The sequence below is a fragment of the Gopherus evgoodei genome, chromosome 18 (assembly GCF_007399415.2).
Source record: "Gopherus evgoodei ecotype Sinaloan lineage chromosome 18, rGopEvg1_v1.p, whole genome shotgun sequence".
NCBI classification, from domain to species: Eukaryota; Metazoa; Chordata; order Testudines; family Testudinidae; genus Gopherus; species Gopherus evgoodei.
This window is the reverse complement of record NC_044339.1, coordinates 10,569,361-10,588,477: the sequence shown is the minus strand read 5'-3', so window position 1 is coordinate 10,588,477 and position 19,117 is coordinate 10,569,361. Positions and strand designations below refer to the sequence as shown.

At 47.2% G+C, this 19,117-nt stretch overlaps 1 protein-coding gene across 1 annotated transcript; it reads right to left on the bottom strand.

Moving 5' to 3' along the window:
- Positions 1-481: 481 nt before the first annotated feature.
- Positions 482-12,719, bottom strand: LOC115636900 (receptor-type guanylate cyclase gcy-22-like). The gene is made up of 8 exons (XM_030537604.1): positions 12,687-12,719; positions 7,873-8,983; positions 5,834-5,968; positions 4,119-4,293; positions 3,560-3,658; positions 2,248-2,339; positions 1,215-1,352; positions 482-1,055 (listed from the first exon to the last, which is right to left on the bottom strand). The coding sequence occupies exons 2-8, from the start codon at positions 8,920-8,922 to the stop codon at positions 726-728; spliced, it is 2,019 nt and encodes a 672-aa protein (XP_030393464.1). The 5' UTR covers positions 8,923-8,983; positions 12,687-12,719; the 3' UTR covers positions 482-725.
- Positions 12,720-19,117: the final 6,398 nt, after the last annotated feature.

Below are 19,117 nucleotides of genomic sequence, written 5' to 3'. Positions count from 1 at the left end.
TAAACAAAGGGATTCTACCCTTCCCCCGCCCTTCTCTATTCCTGTTAAGTACAGACTCAATTCCCTCGAGCCTCAACAAGGGGGGAAAAAAACAAACAGGTCTTCAAAAGCAAAACTTTATATAAAAAGAAAGAAAAAGACATAAAAATGGTCTTTGTATCAAGGTGACAATATACAGGGTCAATTGCTTAAAAGAAAAAATGAATAAACAGCCTTATCCAAAAAGAATACAATTTAAAACATTTCAGCAACTACACATATGTAAATACAAAAAACCCAGTATAAACCTATTGTCTTACTATCCTTGTACTTACAACTTGGAAACAGAAGATTAGAAAGCTTGGAGATAAAGAGATCACTGTCAGAGCTGAGAGGGTCACCGAACCAAGACAAAGAACAAAGAACTCACACCCAAACTTCCCTCCACCCAGTTTTAAAAGTACTTTGTCTCCTGATTGGTCCTCTGGTCAGGTGTTTCTGGTCACTGTTTGTTAAGCCTTTTATAGGTGAAAGAGACATTAACCCTTAGCTATCTGCTTATGACAGGGTTAGAGAAAAAACACTTTCTCTATTTCTACTCCAATTTTAGATCAGACCGCTGGCCGGCTTCCCCTGTTAATCGGAAGCCAGAATTATTGCTAAATACAAAAGATGAGGTGCTTTAATAGCAAATGATGGTGTCCGGGGAAAGTCCATTCCCTCATCATGGGCCACATCTCATCCTGTCACATCCCATCCACAAACCCTGGGAGAAACCCATTTTTTTCCAGCAATCCACTCCCATAGTCTCCGAGATACTCCCCTTGGTCCAGACGGGCACTGTTGTCCCCTTGCCCAGACACTGGAGAGCCCAGTGGAACAATGTTATTCTTGAAGCTCTGTGGGTAGCTGTGATGAGATCCGTTCTTCGGCTCCCGGCCTGCCTCGCTGATAGAACTCCCAGATGTCCAAGCCAGGTCAGAGGTTACCCTGGTGTGGCTGGCTGAGCCTGTCCCATCCTGAGATGCTAAGGTGCTTCCCTCGCTCAGCACTGCACCCATAGTGCCTGTACTAGACTATCAAACACAAGGGAACACTGGAGTTATCATCTATACACTGCAGGGGCCTCCCAATGACCTAGAGGAGAAAAAATATATCCAAGAGCCCCATTTATCTCAGCTGATCACCATTCATTACCAAGGACCTCCCACCGACCAGAACACTCAGCCCCTTACTTGTCGGGCAGACAGCAGACTGTTCTCCATCTTCTTTTTCCTGGAGATGGCTGGATTCCAGTGACAGACCAGGCTGTCATTTTGGACGCTGTAGTTCTTGTTCCCAAGGAGCCAGTAGGTTTTCATTTTGCCTTTGCCCTGGGCAAAAATGGGGAGAGAGCAGAGCAAAACCCATTGCCATTGGCTACGATCAGCGCAGGGAACTACTGCTGTGGGCAGGCCTACAATTTGCGTTGTCAGTGCATGGGGCTGACACTCATAGGGTCTTTCTCCTCTCCTCTCCAGAGGAAATGGTTGTGCTCATGGAAAAATTTCATACTTTGCACAGATTTGAGGTGCTCGTGCCACGGCAGAAGGGGCCTATTTCTCACGTGCTCAGGTTCCAGACAGCTGTAGCTTCAGATCTATTCTGGACTAAAGGAAGCAGCAGTGTTAAGCTGCTGAGATGGCTTTGGAGTGCAGGGAAAGGATCAGCTCAGATAAGGGACTTGCAGGAGGGAACTGGCAGCATCATTCTGTGTCATGTTGATGCTCTTCTATTTAGACGTCATTTACAAACTGCATCCTACCAGCCCCATCCCTGCCAATGAAGCCGTGTGGGTCAGATCCAGCACCCATGTTGCACAGCACACACCTTTAACATGACAGAGCAACACACTACCACAAATGAGGAGACGTGAATTGCCCCATCTGGTTACGTTGGCAGGGGCAACTTAGGTCAGCTGTTGGACCTGGGCCTGAAAACCACAGTTAAGAGCCTTACTCTTATGTGAAAAGTGTCAGGACGTGATCATCTGGGCAGGAGGACAGGGACCTTTCAGTGTCATGTCTTAGCCAAAAAGCAGCACTATTAACAGCAGAGTAACCCCTAAAACCATGACAGGACATCAAGAGTTCCTCGAAGGGCTGTGTCCCCTACTAACTCACCAGCACCTCTTCCTATACAGCTGGGGGAGATCTGTTTTCTGTTTCTTCCCTGTCCTATTAAATTGCTTTATTACTTCATTATTGCTTTATTACAGGAGACGGTTACCTTGATTTCAATTTCCCCTCTCAGCTCGATTTCATAGGTGTCGTCCGTGAGCAGAGCGTGGTACGTCGCAGAGCTGATGTGTATCTTCTGAGCTACAGTTCAGTAGAGAGCATTAGAAGTGCCTGGCACCAGACCACCCCCTAGCAGGAACCCTGTTCCTCCTGCTTCAGCGTCCACCTGGCCCTGTCTTTTCAGCACTGCATGGGATTCAGCCGGTTTGAAAATCAACGGGACTAGCTATGTGCAGCTAAGGATTTTGTAAGGCTTGGATAATGGAGGGTTGAGGGGAGAACTGTGAACCACAGTGAGTGCAAGACCGCCGGAGAGTTTAGGCTTTGTTAGAGCAGAGGAGATGGTGCGTACAAGGCGGCGGCTGCAGCGAGTAATGCACAGCGCAATAACAGGAGCATTGCCGTTGCCTCTGTATCCATGGTATTTCTGAAGGACCTGTTACTTTCATATCAAAGTTCCTACCTCTCCTTAAAAGCAGGAGCTTAGCTTGCCTCGGACAGCTGCTGCCCTTCTCTGCTATGGGCATAGGCACTGACTTTTTTATTTTCCCTGATGGATGCTCCACCCTGGCTCTGCCCAAAGTCCTGTCCCCCTCCGATCCTTCTCATGAGGCCCTGTCCTTGTTCTGCCTCTTCCTGCCCCTGCTCCTCCCCCTAATTTGCCCTTCACTCGCTCCTCTCAGCCCCCTTCCCCAAGGCTTCCCACGCACCCATCCACTGGTGGCTCCTCTCTGCCCTCCCCTGAGGCCCTGCCGTTGAACAGATGATCAATAGCCAGTCCCAGCCCACGCAACAGCTGGTAGGTGCTGTGCACCCCATATTTTTTTTTCTGGGGGTGCTTGAGCCAAGGAGCACCTACAGAGTTGGCACCTATGGCTATGAGTCATATTCTAGTATCACGCTGTGGTATCTGAGTACTTTCCTGGAGTACTTTAAGTGACATACTAGCATTTGTCAGGTGTCACGGTTTCTCTTTTTCTCTTTTCTCTCCAATGGGAAAATTGTGCTTGTGTGTCTGAATGCAAAGTGATGATGCTTGAAATGGTTCTTAGAGCCTATGGGAGTTCATTCACCAGCCCCAGAGAAACCTCAGTCCCTTGCACACTTAACCCCTACCATTGTGCTGAGGTGGGCAGTGGGCAGGACGGATACGTTGGGTATTTCTGATGAGTCAATCATCATGGTACCGACATGCCCTGAACCGCAGACCTGAGCCTGTTTAGGGCATCGGCCTGTTTGCTGAATGAGCGCTGGGAGAGATGGGACTGAGAGGGGGAAAGGGAAGCACCTGAAACACTTACGCAGGCTGGTGGACTCCATGCGAGAAGCTGTGTTCACCGTGTCCCCGAAGAGGCAATAACGGGGCATTTTGTACCCAACAACGCCAGCCACGCAGGGGCCTGCAGAAATGCAAGGCAGAGAGAGTCCAGGGTTGAGAGAGGCCCAGCAGAAATGCCAGAGAAAAGTGAGGTGCAGGTGCCAGTTTTTGTCTCTTCTTGGGCATATCACTTCTGCCCCTCTGAAGTCAATGGGAGTTGCAGGCCCTCAGGGCCTTGCTTGAGTAAGGACTTGGCTAGCTATTAATACATGTACTGATGTGACATCGGAGGGTCTCAAAGCACTTTGCCAATATTAATTAAGTGTTAGAGCACCCCTGTGATGTAGGCAAGAATCCTTATTCTCCCTTGGCAGAGGGAGAAACTAAGGCACAGAGACATGACCATCTCAGGATCATACAAGGAGTTAGTGACTGAGCTGGAAATGCAACTGAGAAGCCCCAATTCCTGTCCCCATCCCGTCCTCAAATCACTTGATTACTGCCTCTCTCCTGGTTTTGTTCTCTGGTATCCGTCTGCACACCTGTGTGGATCCCAGCCCGCAGCTGCAGCCTGCCCATTGGCATGTGGGGGATCGGGACCTGTCGGACCGCAGCCACCAAGTCCAGAGACATTTTGGCAATCTCATCAGCATGCTTCTCGCCATTCCTCTCTGGCAGGCCACTCACTACCATGTAGGCATCCCCGATGGTCTCTATCTGGTGGGAAGGGACAAGCATCATTGAACTGCTGGTGCCGGGCGTGCCAAACCTACCTCTTAAAGAGACATGTGGGCTCTGGATTCAGGGATCAAGAAAGAACAGGTTACCTGTAGCACCCACCCACTGGATGGATATGCCCTCCAGGAGGGTGTTTTAGAGTCACACCCTGTCCTGCCAGGCAGTATTCAATGTTCTCCTGTGCTGTGAAGAGGTGTGTAAACTTTGGGGGACATTCCTTGCACTACTTATCCCGCTGTGGGGGAGCCCCATTATCCTAGGCAGAAGCACTGGGACAGACTCTTCAGAGCGTGAATTAAAGCAGTGGTTCTCAACCAGGGGTACGTGTATCCCTAGGGGTGCGCAGAGATCTTCCAGGGGGTACATCAACTCATCTAGAGATTTGCCTAGTTTTACAACAGGCTACGTAAAAAGCACTAGCGAAGTCAGTACGAAGTAAAATTTCATACAATGACTTGTTTATACTGCTAGCTATACTATACACTGAAAGGTAAGTACAATATTTATATCTCAATGGATTTATTTTATAATATGGTAAAAATGAGAAAATAAGCAACTTTTCAGTAACAGGGATCTGTGACACTTCTGTATTTTTATGGCTGATTTTGTAAGCAAGTAGTTTTTAAGTGGGGTGAAACTTGGGGGTACGCGAGCCAAATCAGCCTCCTGCAAGGGGTACAGTAGCCTGAAAGGTTAAGAGCCATTGGACTAAAGCTACAACAACCAGCCAAATTAGTGGATTAAGGGTTAAATTCCCAAATGCCAGCCCCTAATCAGCTCTGCTGGGGTGCCTGGGGGTTAGGGCTGGCAAGCAGCCTCTGGCTGTCTTGCTGAACCTGGCTTGATCAGTGCAGGTGACCCTTGTTGCCTAATCAGGAGTTTATAAGAGACCTGGCTGCCTCTGAGGGAAAGGGAAAAAAAATGCCCCCGGCTCTCAGTGAGAGATGAGATCCTTCCACAGCTTAAACAAGCCTGGTATGTACCTAGTTTGTTCCTTGACTCCAGCAACTGGGTGTTCACTTTATCTGCAAGTTTATCTTAATACTAGATCTTTGCTGGCCCCTCAAAGGGCAGGGATGTCCTGTGAGTTAGGGCTAGTGTGAGCTGAATCGTGAAGTCTCTTCCTGGAGAGGAGAGGAGGGTTCCTCCTCCACTGGTGGGAGTTTTTGGGGTATGGAGGAGGAAACTTCTCTCCTCTCCTCCCCTAGCCGTGTCCCCACCCCCACATGCAACCTCTACTCCTCTGCCTTGGGCTAGTGGTTGATTCACGCATGTACAGTTTCTACATATGTTTAACATCTACTGTTCCCCTGACTTTACACAGAGCTTCTCCCTTCTCCACAGTAGTCCAGGTACAGGGAGCAGAAGGCTCCAGTGGGAGACAATTAGTTGAAGCAACAGCAGCATTTGTTGCAACCAAGCAGCTGGAGAGGTGCCAGATCCCCTCTCCCAGACAGCGAATGAGAAGATCCGTGGCACCCAGCCCCCACCTCCACCCCCATCAAAGAATTTCACTCACCTTGTAAACATCATAGGACTCGATCCTGGTGTCGAAGCAGTTGTAGAGGTTGTTGAGCATCTCAACAACTTGCAGCGGGGTGCAGGAGGCAGCGATGCTAGTGAACCCCACGATGTCAGAGAAAAAGATAGTCACCTGGCAGAGGGAGATGGGTGGCAGGAAGCTAAGGTTGCCAGGGAAGGTGGCAGAGCTTTTGAAGTCTGTGTGTGTCTTACATTGATTAAAAACTACAAACAAGGACCTGATCCTGCAGTCCCCGCTCAGCGAGGTAGTCCCATTGGAAGGCATGAGGCTGATTTACCAGAATAATGGTTCTAGGACCAGGACTCAAATTTTCCCAAACCCTAATGATGAGCAAAGGTGCTGAAACTCCCGTATGCCGAGTGAAATGCACCTCTGTGTGAAGGACCAGCACATGGTGTATGCACTACAGAAGCTTTATTTCAAGGACTTTAATAGAACTGCCTGCCTGGAAAAGGGATGCAGGATCAGGCCATTGATTTCCAAGATTCTTCGTTTGTATCAACTTAAATTACTTTTATTAGCAGGAAGTTTTAAAACAAGATGTACTAAGGTTTCAGCTCGGTGAGCAGGCCCCTTCCACAGCTGGGGCCTATTTTTGTTTCATTATTCAAATTGTGGGTGATGACTGAATTCAAGTATCTGCACAGATTCAGAAACAAAATCTCAAGATTGTGTTTTGTTCACATTAGGAAATATTAACCACTGGGCATTTTGTCCCTTCACATAAAGCCTGTTTTTCCCATATTCTTGTTCATCAAAGAACTTACTGAGAAGGGAAGATACATTTTAAAAACAACCCTTCACAACTGCCATGAAAAAGAAAATGCGTGTAAGTGGCCTTGACAAATAATTGACTATCCTGTGCTAGCACCTGATCAGTGTCAGCTCCTTACATTGCAATTGATGATTAGGGCTTTTTGGTTTTGTTTTTATGTTAGTAGCAATTATAATGCCAGATGGTTTATTTTAAACCCCCTCTGCCTTGCTTTAGCTGCTTTTGATGGCACAGCTATGGTTAATTATATGTAATTATCTAATTATAAGTTATTATTTGGGTAATGACACCTAGAAATTAAATGCAAATATTCGGTTTTTGTGTCTCGGCTGAAAGTAAAGGAGTGTCCGGTAGACAGGATTTCTGTAGGGTGATGATCTTTTTTGTGGGCTCGACAGTTCAGACAGTATAAATGTCCCACTAACTGGCTTTGTGTAGCAGCCACGTGCATGAGGTGGGGGAAATCCTCTGGCAGATCTTGAACTCATTTTGACAAACTGGCTAAAGCTCAGAGAAGAGCAACAAAAACTGATTGGGGGAAATGACTGAGAAGGATGGAATGAAAGACACACACTTAGCTAGTTTGGCAGAGAGATGATTATAGACATGGCCAAAGCAAATTACATTTGTGGTGTTCTCCCAGCTGCATAAATGCAGAATTAGCAAAAGAACACGTGGTGCTATCTGATGTTACTTAGAAAGGAGATCCTGGCCAAACTCGGTCCTTGGTTATATCCCTGTAACCCTATTGACTTCAGTGCAATAGCAACCAAGAGTTAGTCTGGCCCTGTTGTCCTTCTGTCAAAGCTTCTGGTCCAAATTCTGCTTTCAGTTACATCCAGGCAACCTCACTGATGTGCACCTACAGAGGTGTAACTGAAGGCAGATTTTGGCCCATTCTGCCATGGTGGTTCTCTTCAGATTTAGGACTTCATCCTGCAAGCCGACCCAAGTGCATGGTCCCTTAAGCCCAAACAGAACAGTTTATAGAAGCAAGGCCTTTGATGGTTAGAGCTGGACTTTTAAAAACCAGCCTTTCTTTTTGCACCATCCGATTCTGAAAATCCGTTTATAAAGCATATATTGGTCTGATTTCCACCCACAGTTAACGGTGGATGCAGAATCACATGCACAACAATGGAAACCAGGTAGAGACTCTTTAAAATAAAGTCATATCCATAATACCATTCCATCCAGGCTGCTGTGACTCTGCTAGTCACACTACACGTTATGGACTTACCTGGTCATAGTTTTCTGCCTGAACATGTTTGTGTTTCCTCAGCTGCTTTGCCACAGATTTTGGCAACATCTGGTGCAGGAGGTCCTCAGCCAGCTGCCTCTCCCTCTTCAAGTCTTCTGTCCTTTCCTTAAGGCTCCTGGCATAATTCTGGATCCAGTCTGTCATTTGCTTAAAGGACACCAGAACTATGGGGTAGATGAGGCAGGCTATTGCCAGCAGTGTGATCTTAAGGCTAATTGTGGAGATGATTTCCTTAGACTTCCTGTGGAGTTTTCCGTGCCCTTTCTGTAATAAGCAGCTCTGTACATAATTGAGTTCCTTGGCCAGGCCTCTGCTGGGAATTGGTGGGGATGAGCCCAGGAATGGGATGAAAAGAGAAATGCCTTCATAGTGAGTGAAATAGCGTGACAGGTTCACGTTCTCCATCCAGCACGTCTGTACGTTCTCTGATGTGAAGATGGCATAGTTCAGAATGGTGGTGATCGGCTGCCATGCTGATTGCAAGCTTCTCGGTGGTGGTGATGCCTTGGGCATCTCATGAGCTCGGAGGATGACTTCCTTTATTCTAAGTATGAGTCTGAGGGACATCACATCTGCCCAGTCAGGGTTGGATCTCACAGTTATGAGGTCCTCACTGGGGCTATCAAAAGCTTCCAGCAGTTCTGAGATAACTCCAGACAACACCACACCAGGCTCAACAACATCCCAGGTGTTATTTAATCTTTGTCTTATTTTAGTGATGTAAATCCCACAGGCAGATCCTTTCTCTTCCTTGCATTGGTGGTTCTTGCTGTATAATGTCTCTTCAGTCTCTTGGCAGAGAGAGTTTAACCTTTCCAGTAGTTGAGCATGCCAAGATCCATTCCTCCTAGCTGGTTGGTCCCAACAGCAGAGATGTCTTTCTTCCTGGAGGAGAACTATAAGGCGAAAAGCCAAAAGATTCTCACAAGAGGAAAATTCCTGAAGGGCTTTTTCTGTGTTTCTCCACATTTCAAAACTACTGCTTAAATCAAGAGAGATGGCTCCTAGCAGGGTAAACAGGGAGACCATGCACGCTGCCAAAATCCTCTGGACTGTTCTGCTACCTCCAGAGGTTGAGTTGGGAGAGCATCTAGGAGAGAGAGAGAGAGAGAGAGAGAGAGAGAGAGAGAGAGAGAGAGAGAGAGAGAGAGAGAGAGGAGAAGAAGAAGAAGAAGAAGAAGAAGAAGAAGAAGAAATTGGATAATTGGAACAATTCTTCCACTTACTGGAAATATACTAGCAGAATTGGAGACACTTCAGAACTTGTATGTGTTAAATGGAGAGCACAAGGGGACATGCATCATTTGAGAATTTTTCAAAGGTTATTAACATTCTTTTATTTTTTACCTTGCCTTACTCCATAAGGCTGCTTGAAATGGAAACTTGGTGGGGGGAATTGTTTAGCTCTCTCGGCCTGCTCTGTGCAGCACAGAACACATAGAGCTTCACATATTTTAGGATTGGTCACCTAAGTCACATGTAGGAGAGCACTTCAACCTCCCTGGCCACACTATAGCAGACCTTAAGGTGGCCATCCTGCAACAAAAAAACTTCAGGACCAGACTTCAAAGAGAAACTGCTGAGCTTCAGTTCATCTGCAATTTGACACCATCAGCTCAGGATTGAACAAAGACTGTGAATGGCTTGCCAATTACAGAACCAGTTTCTCCTCTCTTGGTTTTCACACCTCAACTGCTAGAACAGGGCCTCATCCTCCCTGATTGAACTGACCTCGTTATCTCTAGCTTGCTTGCTAGCACACATATATATACCTGCCCCTGGATATTTCCATTACATGCATCTGAGGAAGTGGGTATTCACCCACGAAAGCTCATGCTCCAAAACGTCTGTTAGTCTATAAGGTGCCACAGGATTCTTTGCTGCTTTTACAGATCCAGACTAACACGGCTACCCTCTGATACTAAGTCACATGGTATTTGGTTTTGCTCCTTCATTGGTGGTCTGATCCAAGTCCCATTGAAGTCCAGGGGAAGATGCTTTGGATCTGGCTGTGGATGACTGAAACATGGTAAACGGGAGAATTTATTTTTGGTGTGAACTGTAGAATCATTTGTGCTAAAATGTGTGAAACCTTTAGGACATGTAGACCTTTGGATGAATGTTCCCCAGTTGTCCCCATGCTGGTGAATAAGTGAACTAGACAGTTGGTGCTTTTATTTAAAAAATAGTACTTGTAAATATTATGCGATTCTCATCCATGCTGCTGGGCTAATCCACGCTCAAGCCGTTCTATGGCAGAGTGATCAGTAACACGGAACAGAACCAGTAATCAGTCCTTCATCAACTGTTACTTGAATGGCTCTGATCAAACCGAGAAGCAGGTTGGGAACTGTTCAATGGGATATCAATGGGAGCTTTGCCAGTTACTTCTACGGGCATGGGAGCCGGACCTTGATACAGATATTGGGGAGGTGGAGAGGTTCACATTTGTTCCAGTGAGGAGACTTGTCCAGTTCTTCTGTCAGTTTCTCCAGACAGTATTTGGTCCTGCCATGAGGGCAGGGGACTGGACTCGATGACCTCTCGAGGTCCCTTCCGGTCCTAGAATCTATGAATCCTTTGCTTGGTTTGTTGTATGCAGTTAATGTGAATTTAAGAAAATTCACCTGCCAAACCTCCCTCAGATTTCCTATTGCGTTGGATGGATGGCTTTGGATTTATAGAGGAAGAATAGTTTCCAAATACCTTAAAACGGTATTTCTCAGCACAGGCCCGTCTCAGGCAGATCAGACGCTTCTCCTGAGCTCTCTGGCTTTCATTATGATAAAGAAGAAGAAAAACTGTCCTTGCGGATGAAAAATAGTCATGTAAATATGCTCCTTGTTACTCTCATTTACCAATCTAATATAAAACACAGGAAAAAAATATCAGAGGGGTAGCCGTGTTAGTCTAGATCTGTAAAAGCAGCAGAGAATCCTGTGGCACCTTATAGACTAACAGACGTTTTGGAGCATGAGCTTTCGTGGGTGAATACCCACTTGGTCAGATGCAAGTGGTTGCATCTCACGAAGTGGGTATTCACCCATAAAAGCTCATGCTCCAAAACGTCTGTTAATCTATAAGGTGCCACAGGATTCTTTGCAGAAACAAAATACTCCTCCTAGCATACCACCCAGACAGATGTATTCCAGAGCCAGATTGCTTTATACTTAGAATTATTATTCACTTTTTGTGTTTCTTTGCTTGTACATAAACTACCCCTCCCCCAGTCAATCGTTTTATTACTTTTGAAACTATCCATAAATGTTAGGAGGGGAAAAATAAAACCTTGACTTGACTTTTTACCGCCTGGTTTTCAGCCCACACTGGTCATTGCAGACAGATTTTTTTTGAAGTTAGCACAAAGCTGGAGGTGGTGGGTTGGTTTGCGTTTTATTAAGACGCGTTTGCAAAGCTGCAATGGTTTGAAATGTCGCTAGCTGTTTTACTCGGTTAACACGGTTGTGAACTCCTGTCGGCGATCACAGCGCCGCTAGAAAGCAACAGCATCAAACTGGACCTTAACTCAGCCATGCTATTCACGCAGAAATTCAGCACTGGCCGGAGCATTTTAAAATATTTCCAAGGACTCTTCTCAAATCTCCTGTCCACATTTATTTTACTGCTTCTTCGGATTTTGACAGGAGCCTTCTTTTACCCAGTGATTCAGTGTTAAAAGAATAGACATTAAAATACGTAATAAATATCCCAGTTTATCATTCCGCTTGCTAATCGCATGGGGGTTGTTGGGTATTTAAAGATCACGGTATTTTAACCGTGCGTATAAAATCGGGCAGGGTGAAGACAATATTTAAGCTCGGGTAGCTGGAGGTTTAGCTATTTACCCGAAGACTTGTGTGATCTCGGTGGGAATAATTCCCCCCACCTATGGGAACCGAACAGACGCTGTCAAAGCGGGTAGCTGGATTTGCTAGCCAGGTCTCCCTTATCCCGGCCGAGGGCTCGTGACGGAACACGAATCTTTCCCCCCCCCCCCCGCTTTCAAAAGCCATTCGCCGCCCGTGGGAGCACTGGGCCGATCTGTCCTGTTAAAGGCCCGGGGGAATTTTGCCACGTATCTCAGCTGCAACAGGATCGGGGCCCCGGGCTTCGGCCATTTCTCAACATCGGGGGCCTCGTCCTAGCGTCTGTTCTCTAGAATCGTTCCTCCCCCTTGCAACAAGATGGGGGCTTCCCCCCCCCCAGTCTTCCTTGCGCGTCGTTGCCGGCGCTATTTAGGAAGAATAAGCGACGCTGACCCTGCGAACAAATGCACCGACCGGGGCGCGACCCTGCAGCCGCACGGTGACTCCCCAGGTTCTAGACTCGCGGGGCGAGCGGGCCCAGCAGCAACGTCTTTGCCAGAAACGCCGGGCACCCCCGATGGGTCCCCTCTGAGCTCCTCCGACCCGTCTCGGGGAGTCTCCGTCGCTAATGAGCTTTATGGACAAGGAAACCCAAATTCCGGGGATGGGGGAGAGGGTTAGAAAGTGCCCTGGGATTCTGTGGTTTAAAAAACATCCGTCCATTTCTCTGCCCCGCTTTGGGCCTCGGGGGAAACCGCGCACCTGGGTATCCCATCCTGTGCTGTCCTGAAACGAAGCCCGCCCCGTCCTCCAGTGTAACTGCCTTCACTGGGGTACCCTCCTGCCCCCACGGGCAAATGCCCCTGGGCTTCAGTCCTGTCCTCAGCTCACGCTTCCCCCAGACCCCCCTAGATTTCCAGCTCTGGCTTCTCCTCCCTCGTCCTGCCCCACCAGCCCTGGCTTCTCTCGCCCCCTTCCCGAACCCACCTGCAGGTTCCGCAGAGGCCGGGCTCCCCTTGCCCCGCGACCCTTCCCTTCTGCGCTCCGGCTGCCTCCCGAGCCTGGCTGTCCGTCGGTTTCCCCCGCAGGGAAGCGGAGGAGAGGAAGCGGCCCCCACTGCCTGCCCCCGACATGGGATCCGCCTGTCAGAGGCACCCACAGCCCAGGAGCGAGGAGGAGGGATGGGGGCAGAGGCGAGCTGCGAGCCGGTCCTCCCCGAACTTCCCCGGGCTCTTTCCTCCTGGGCAGAAAGGCCTGGAGGGTCCCCAGCCCCCTGGTTGGGTGCGAGGCGCAGAGCAGCGGTGCAGCCCTGGGGGAGAGGCGCTAGGCCTGGGAGGGCCCATTTCCTCCCCGGGAGATCATGGCAGGGGGCTGGAGGGACCGTGTTGGCTCCAGGAAGCCTGGGCCAAAGGGTCCCCTGGAGAAAGGGGCTGCGGCGAGCGAGGGGCAGTATTTCCACGTGTCCCTATGGGCCTGGGTCAGGCCCGGCCGCCCCCGGGCTTCCAGCACTTCACTGCATCAGGACAAGTCCCGGCAGCAGGCTGGCTCCTCTCAGGGGCTTTAGGCAGCGCCAGCTCCGGGCAGTGTAGCGAGAGACGCCGAAAGTGCAGCTCTCCTGCGGCACAGGTGTGAACCCGACACGTCGTGGGTCCGGATTGACCCCCAGAGTGTGCGTTGGGGCGGCTGGAGGGCCCGGGGAGGAAAGCCAGGACCTCTGTCCTTGGTGCTGGAGTGCCAAAGATGGACTAGGCCTGAGCTCGATGGGGATCGGATAGATCAGCACCAGGGGTCGTCAGTTACTTTTGGGCAAGGTCCAGAGTTTTTGACCCAGGTATAGTCAAGATCCAGACTCCAGGGAAAATAATAAAATAGGTGAGTAACTAGAAATATCCTGGGGTCTGTTCAAAAGCATCATCACTGGCAATTGTGAATGGAGCTTCCTGGTATTCTGTGGCTTGGAGGGCTGTAAAGTTATAGTCCTAGTAGGATTGTACGGGTGAGAGCTTGGATGGTTTGACTTCAGTCGGCTTCTGTTAGGGTCTGGTGGGCCCAGGTGACTACCCCTGGTCGACAGGTTTTAATTGCTTCTTCCTCAAATGGTGGGATTCATGCCCCAGCTGCTTTCCTTATCTCAGGCTACATCTACACTACAGGATAAATTCGAATTAGCTTAAACCGATTTTATAAAACAGATATTATAAAGTCGATTGTGCGCGTCCACACTAGGCACATTAATTCGGTGGTGTGCGTCCATGGTCCGAGGCTAGCGTCGATTTCTGGAGCGGTGCACTGTGGGTAGCTACTGTAAAATAATGAGGCCAATAACGTCGATTTGCGTCCACACTAACCCTAATCCGATATAGTAATATCGATTTTAGTGTTACTCCTCTCTTTTTGTAGGAGTACAGAAATCGATTTAACGAGCCCTTTAAATCGATATAAAGAGTAGTGTAGTGTGGATGGGTGCAGCGTTAAATCGATTTAACGCTGTTAAAATCGGTTTAACAGCGTAGTGTAGACCAGGCCTTAGTTGCAGTTAAGCAGTGCCTCTTTCATCCACAGGGCTTGTCACCACCTCAGACTCATTTTCTGTAAGCAAGCAGTGCTTTTAGGTTTTAATGGAAGCCTTTGGCACCTCCACCTCCACCAACTCCCAACCCTTCACTCCCCATGGCACAGTTATTCCAGGAGATCACATTCACCACAGAGCCCAGCCAGGTGCACTCTCCTGCAGCTTGGGAGGGGTTGTAAAGGCCACTGGGAACATCAATAAATCTACAAACAAATCCTCCTGGGCAACAGATAGGAACAGTTGGTCAATGTCTTCAAAATTTGGCCAGCCGCTCCCCTGCCCCACCTACGCACATCCCTGCAGCTTGTATCAATGTTCTCCTAAGAGCTTGAATCCCTGAGGAGATCCCCTCGGTTATGTGTTGGGTCAAACAGAAAATGTGTTGGGTCAAACAGAAAATGACATTTTTTTTCTTATTTGTCATGTCTTTCTGGGGGTGGTTTATGATGACTTAGTTGTATGGTTTCTATCTATCGTAGGCAATCCCATTGCCAAACCCGAGGACTTTACAACTTTTCATTTAATATCTAGGACCGCTGCGAAGGAGTGAAGTGCAAATATCCCCATTGAACAGATGGAGAAGTGAGGCAGAAAGACACTAAATGGTTGTTGAAGGTCATACAAGAAGTCTGTGACAGAGCAAGGAATTGTATCCAGGTCTCCCAGCTCACAGAGCTAACACTTTAACCATTAGACCATGCTTCCTACTTGGTTTTCAGAAGTGCTGAGCACTGACAGTGAAAGTCAATGGGCAAACTGACTGTGCTCTGCACTCCTGAAAATTAAGTCCTTATTTTTGATTTCCTGTGTGCACTGGTGGTTTCAGTAATATATAATTTGCAGAGGAAAGGGGAAAACTCAGGTTTGCAGCCTGTTAATATTTAAATGCATTTTAGTGTGGAAAGCCTGGACCATTCTACTCAAGGCAATATGGATCAGAAAGCATGTCTGGTACTGAAGCATAAATTTCCCTGCAAAATCAAAAGAACAAAGTTGAAATTTGATCTGAGGAAAAAATGGTCTCTGATCTCCTTTTTTTTGCTTCATTTTAACAGTAGCTGGTTACTTAAATTCATTAATCTGCATTGTGTGAGCATTGGGGAATAAGGCCTGATGCCTTTTTCTCCATTCACCCTGTGGTGGGGATGGTATGTGGACTGAGGCTGTTGCTTTCTCCTCACAGTATTGACTTCAGTAGGAGCTGCAGGCACCCAGCATCTCTGCAAGTCAGGCCACTTATTTAAATGCCGAAGTCCTTAGGCATGTAAATAGTTCTACTGAACACCAAGGGGCTACTCACCTGCACCCAGGTAGCGATGTGCTCACATTTTTGCTTGATTGGGGCCTAAATATGGATTGTGGTGCCTATGTTCAAGCACCCAAATTTGGAAACTTTGACCTAAGTTTGCTTTCTGATGTCCTTGTTCCCCACAGTTTTGTTGCCTTTGATCTAGCATGGGTCTGTGGTAGATGGTCTGATAAGGAGATTAAAGTGAAACCCCATGTGAAGTGTTTTATTTCATCTTATAGACAACACTGGGTGAGGAATAGGAACCAGCCATGCCCACTTTGCACTTTCCCTCTATTAAGCACCCAGAAAATTATTATTATTGTGTTGCATTACTTCTGTGTATATTTCATACAACACACAGCTAACCTGTGAACTCAATGCCAGGGGATGTTGTGATGACCAGAAGTGTAACTGGGCTAAAAAAAATTATGCATAAGTTTATGGAGGATAGGTCCATCAATGTCCATTAGCCAAGATGGTCAGGGAGGCTGCCCCATTTCAGGGTGATGCTAAACCTCTGACTGTCAGAAGCCAGGAGGTGAAGACGGGTGTATCCCTTCATAATTGCGCTGTTCTGTACATTCCTCCTGAATCTCTGTGTATGGGCCACTGTTGGAGACTGGGTACTGGGCAAGATGGACCATGGTATGACCCAATATGGCAGCTCTCACATTCTTATATGATAGCACCCATATGCCAAAATCAGGATGGGACCCTGATTGTGCTAGATACTGTTCAAACACAGAGGTAGACACAGTCCCTGCCTCAGATTTTGCAATCTAAAAAGATCTCAACAAAGAAGCTCCAGCATTTTGTCACCTAAAACCTACCAGCCATGTAGCATGGGGACACAATACTATGAAAGGGGAGTCTGAAATGTGACATGATTTTGATTTTCTGTACACCTATTTCACAGCCAGTATTGTGACTCCCATTGGTGACTTATCCACACTGCCTCTCTTGGAAGAACCATTCTCATATGCTTCCCAGAAACCATCCTGTGGAACAAAGAGGCTGTCAAACCAGCAAGGACAATATCAGACCCCCTCTTTATTAACAGAGAACAGCATTGAAGAAGAGTTCAAACAGCCTCAGTGAATGGAGACTATCAAGTTACAGTTTAATCTGAATCGGTACTTTCTAGGGCAATGTGTTTATCTGGGTAGAACACAGAATTCAATTTTTGGAGGTTTTTGGTGTACAAAAAAAGTGTCGTTTTTTACTATGGCCTATTTATTTCACTAACATTAACTGCTGTGAACATTTACTAACATGGATGATCACTTTGATTGTAAGTTATCGGGGAAGGGAATGGCCTCATTTGTGAGTCTCTTTTATAGCGCAGAGGAACTTAGAGCTGAGCATCCCAACACCCCTGCGAGCCATCTAATTTTCTGTCGTCCATTTGTGAAACACAGAGAGATGAAAAGAAACTGCCCAACTCTCCAGGGAGTCAGAGGTAGAGCTGGGAACAGAACCCAGGACTCTAAGCACTAGATTTCTCACATACACACGACTATTTTCAATCACCCCATAACGTGTCTTTGACTCACCAGCTTCTTGTTCTGACTGATTTGATTTAACAGTTGGTGGTGGGAAGGCCAGGCAAAGGCTATGATGTCATGTTCTTTCCACGGCTGCCAAACGACGACACTTTGATTCATCCCCCCCTTCTTCACCAGTTTCACTTCACAAATGATTTCACTAACTCCTTTCTCAGGCAGGTTGCTCATTTTCTGAACAGCTGGATTGCTGCAAAGGGGCTGACCTCTGTAAGAGAAGCTGAGTGTCAACTGACTCAGGCAGTGTTCTGCACCCCGGCTGAATGAATAACCCCACCAGTACAAATATAGAACCAAAAAGGTCCTTTCCCTTTCATCAGCCTTTGAGTAGATAGGTGCAATGATCTGAGAGCTCATCACATTCCATTCAGAAAATGAGCGCCAGCACTTGTAATAGGAACAGTATGAAACCCTTCTGATCTGGGATGAAATGAAAAATGAGGCAGGGGCTTGGCAAGACATTTCAAGGAGGAAGAAGAGAAAATTGGTTATTAGGTCTATTTAAAGCTGGATGCTAATTCCTTACTCAGGCAAAACTTTCACTGAATAAATCAGACTAAAACAATTGTAACATTCAAAGCTTAAACATCTGAACAAATCAATGCCAGATTCATCTGTTATTGCTCCAGATTTATAGCCCTGAGATTCTACTGGAGTTACTCCAGAGTTTCGCCAGTGTAACCAAGAAGGGAATTTGACCAAATGTGTGTCTGCTTCCAAATCACTCTCCAGCTCAGATATATGTCTGTTAGTGGTACCACTGCTGCCTAGTGAAGCACTGGAATGGGTTACCTAGGGAGGTGGTGGAATCTCCTTCCTTAGAGGTTTTTAAGGGCAGGCTTGACAAAGTCCTGGCTGGGATGATTTAGCTGGGGATTGGTCCTGCTTTGAGCAGGGGGTTGGATTGGTGACCTCCCGAGGTCCCTTCCAACCCTGAGATTCTATGATTCTATGATGCTGCCAAGGTATTCTGTAATACTTTCCTCGGTGTGCTTTATAAGATTCCAAGGAGTTCCAAGTGGCATCTGATTCCTTAACACAAATTTTCTTTTAAGAAATGGTGCGCACGCTCCCTATTGTAGAGATTATACTGACTGTCGGTTGTTAGAGTCACTGTTTCCTAAGGACGCACTGGAGCTATTGTTTTACAATATAATAGAATGGCATGGACATTTTCAGACAAAGTGGCAGATAGATCACAATGTCTCTCGAATGCAGAACCCCCCGAAAGCCTTCTGTTTTCTCTCTCCTGTGATCGGCACTGACAGCTCGCCCATCTCTTTCCAGGTCTAGTCATCAATATGCACGTGAGCAAGTCTAACTGAGCTGAAGTAGCTTCCCTGGAATAATTGTGCCCCAGAAACTCTTTTGATGTTCATTGGTGGAGAGGCCAAAAGCTCCAAACTGCAGCTGAGGCCAATGATGATCAAGGACCCAATTCACAGAGGGTTGCTATAGGCTCATGTCAGCTTCATTAGCGTCTTTTCATTCCATCCTCTCATTCCAGCTGCTGCACAGACCCAAAACAGATCCTGGAACTTCAGAAAAAGCCAGAGCAGGGATAGCCTGTGGGGGTGCAGATTCTACTGAAGCATAAGAACAATTTTTTCTTACAATATACTTAGTTCTTTTATATGAAGAGTTATAATGCCTGCCACTTGCTATCTCCCCGTTAACCCATTCATTCTTGGGGTAGCAAAAACATTAAAATAGTAGGTGTTAATCTGCTTTTCAGAAGATTTTCCACAAACTGTACTTTGCTTTTTCAATAGCTTATTTTCCAAGGCAACAGGGTGCAACTCGTTGAGCTGAAGAGAACAAATAAGGTTCAAGGCCAAATCCTGTCCATGACTTTCAGGGGGGCCAGAGAATGGAGTTTCAGCTTTCCTACAAATCGGCTTGTTAGTTTACCTGTGTCTCCACAGGGGATCTGACTCACCTAACCCAGAACTCTCCTGAGCTCCTTGCAGAGAGGCCTCTGGCCCCTTTCTGC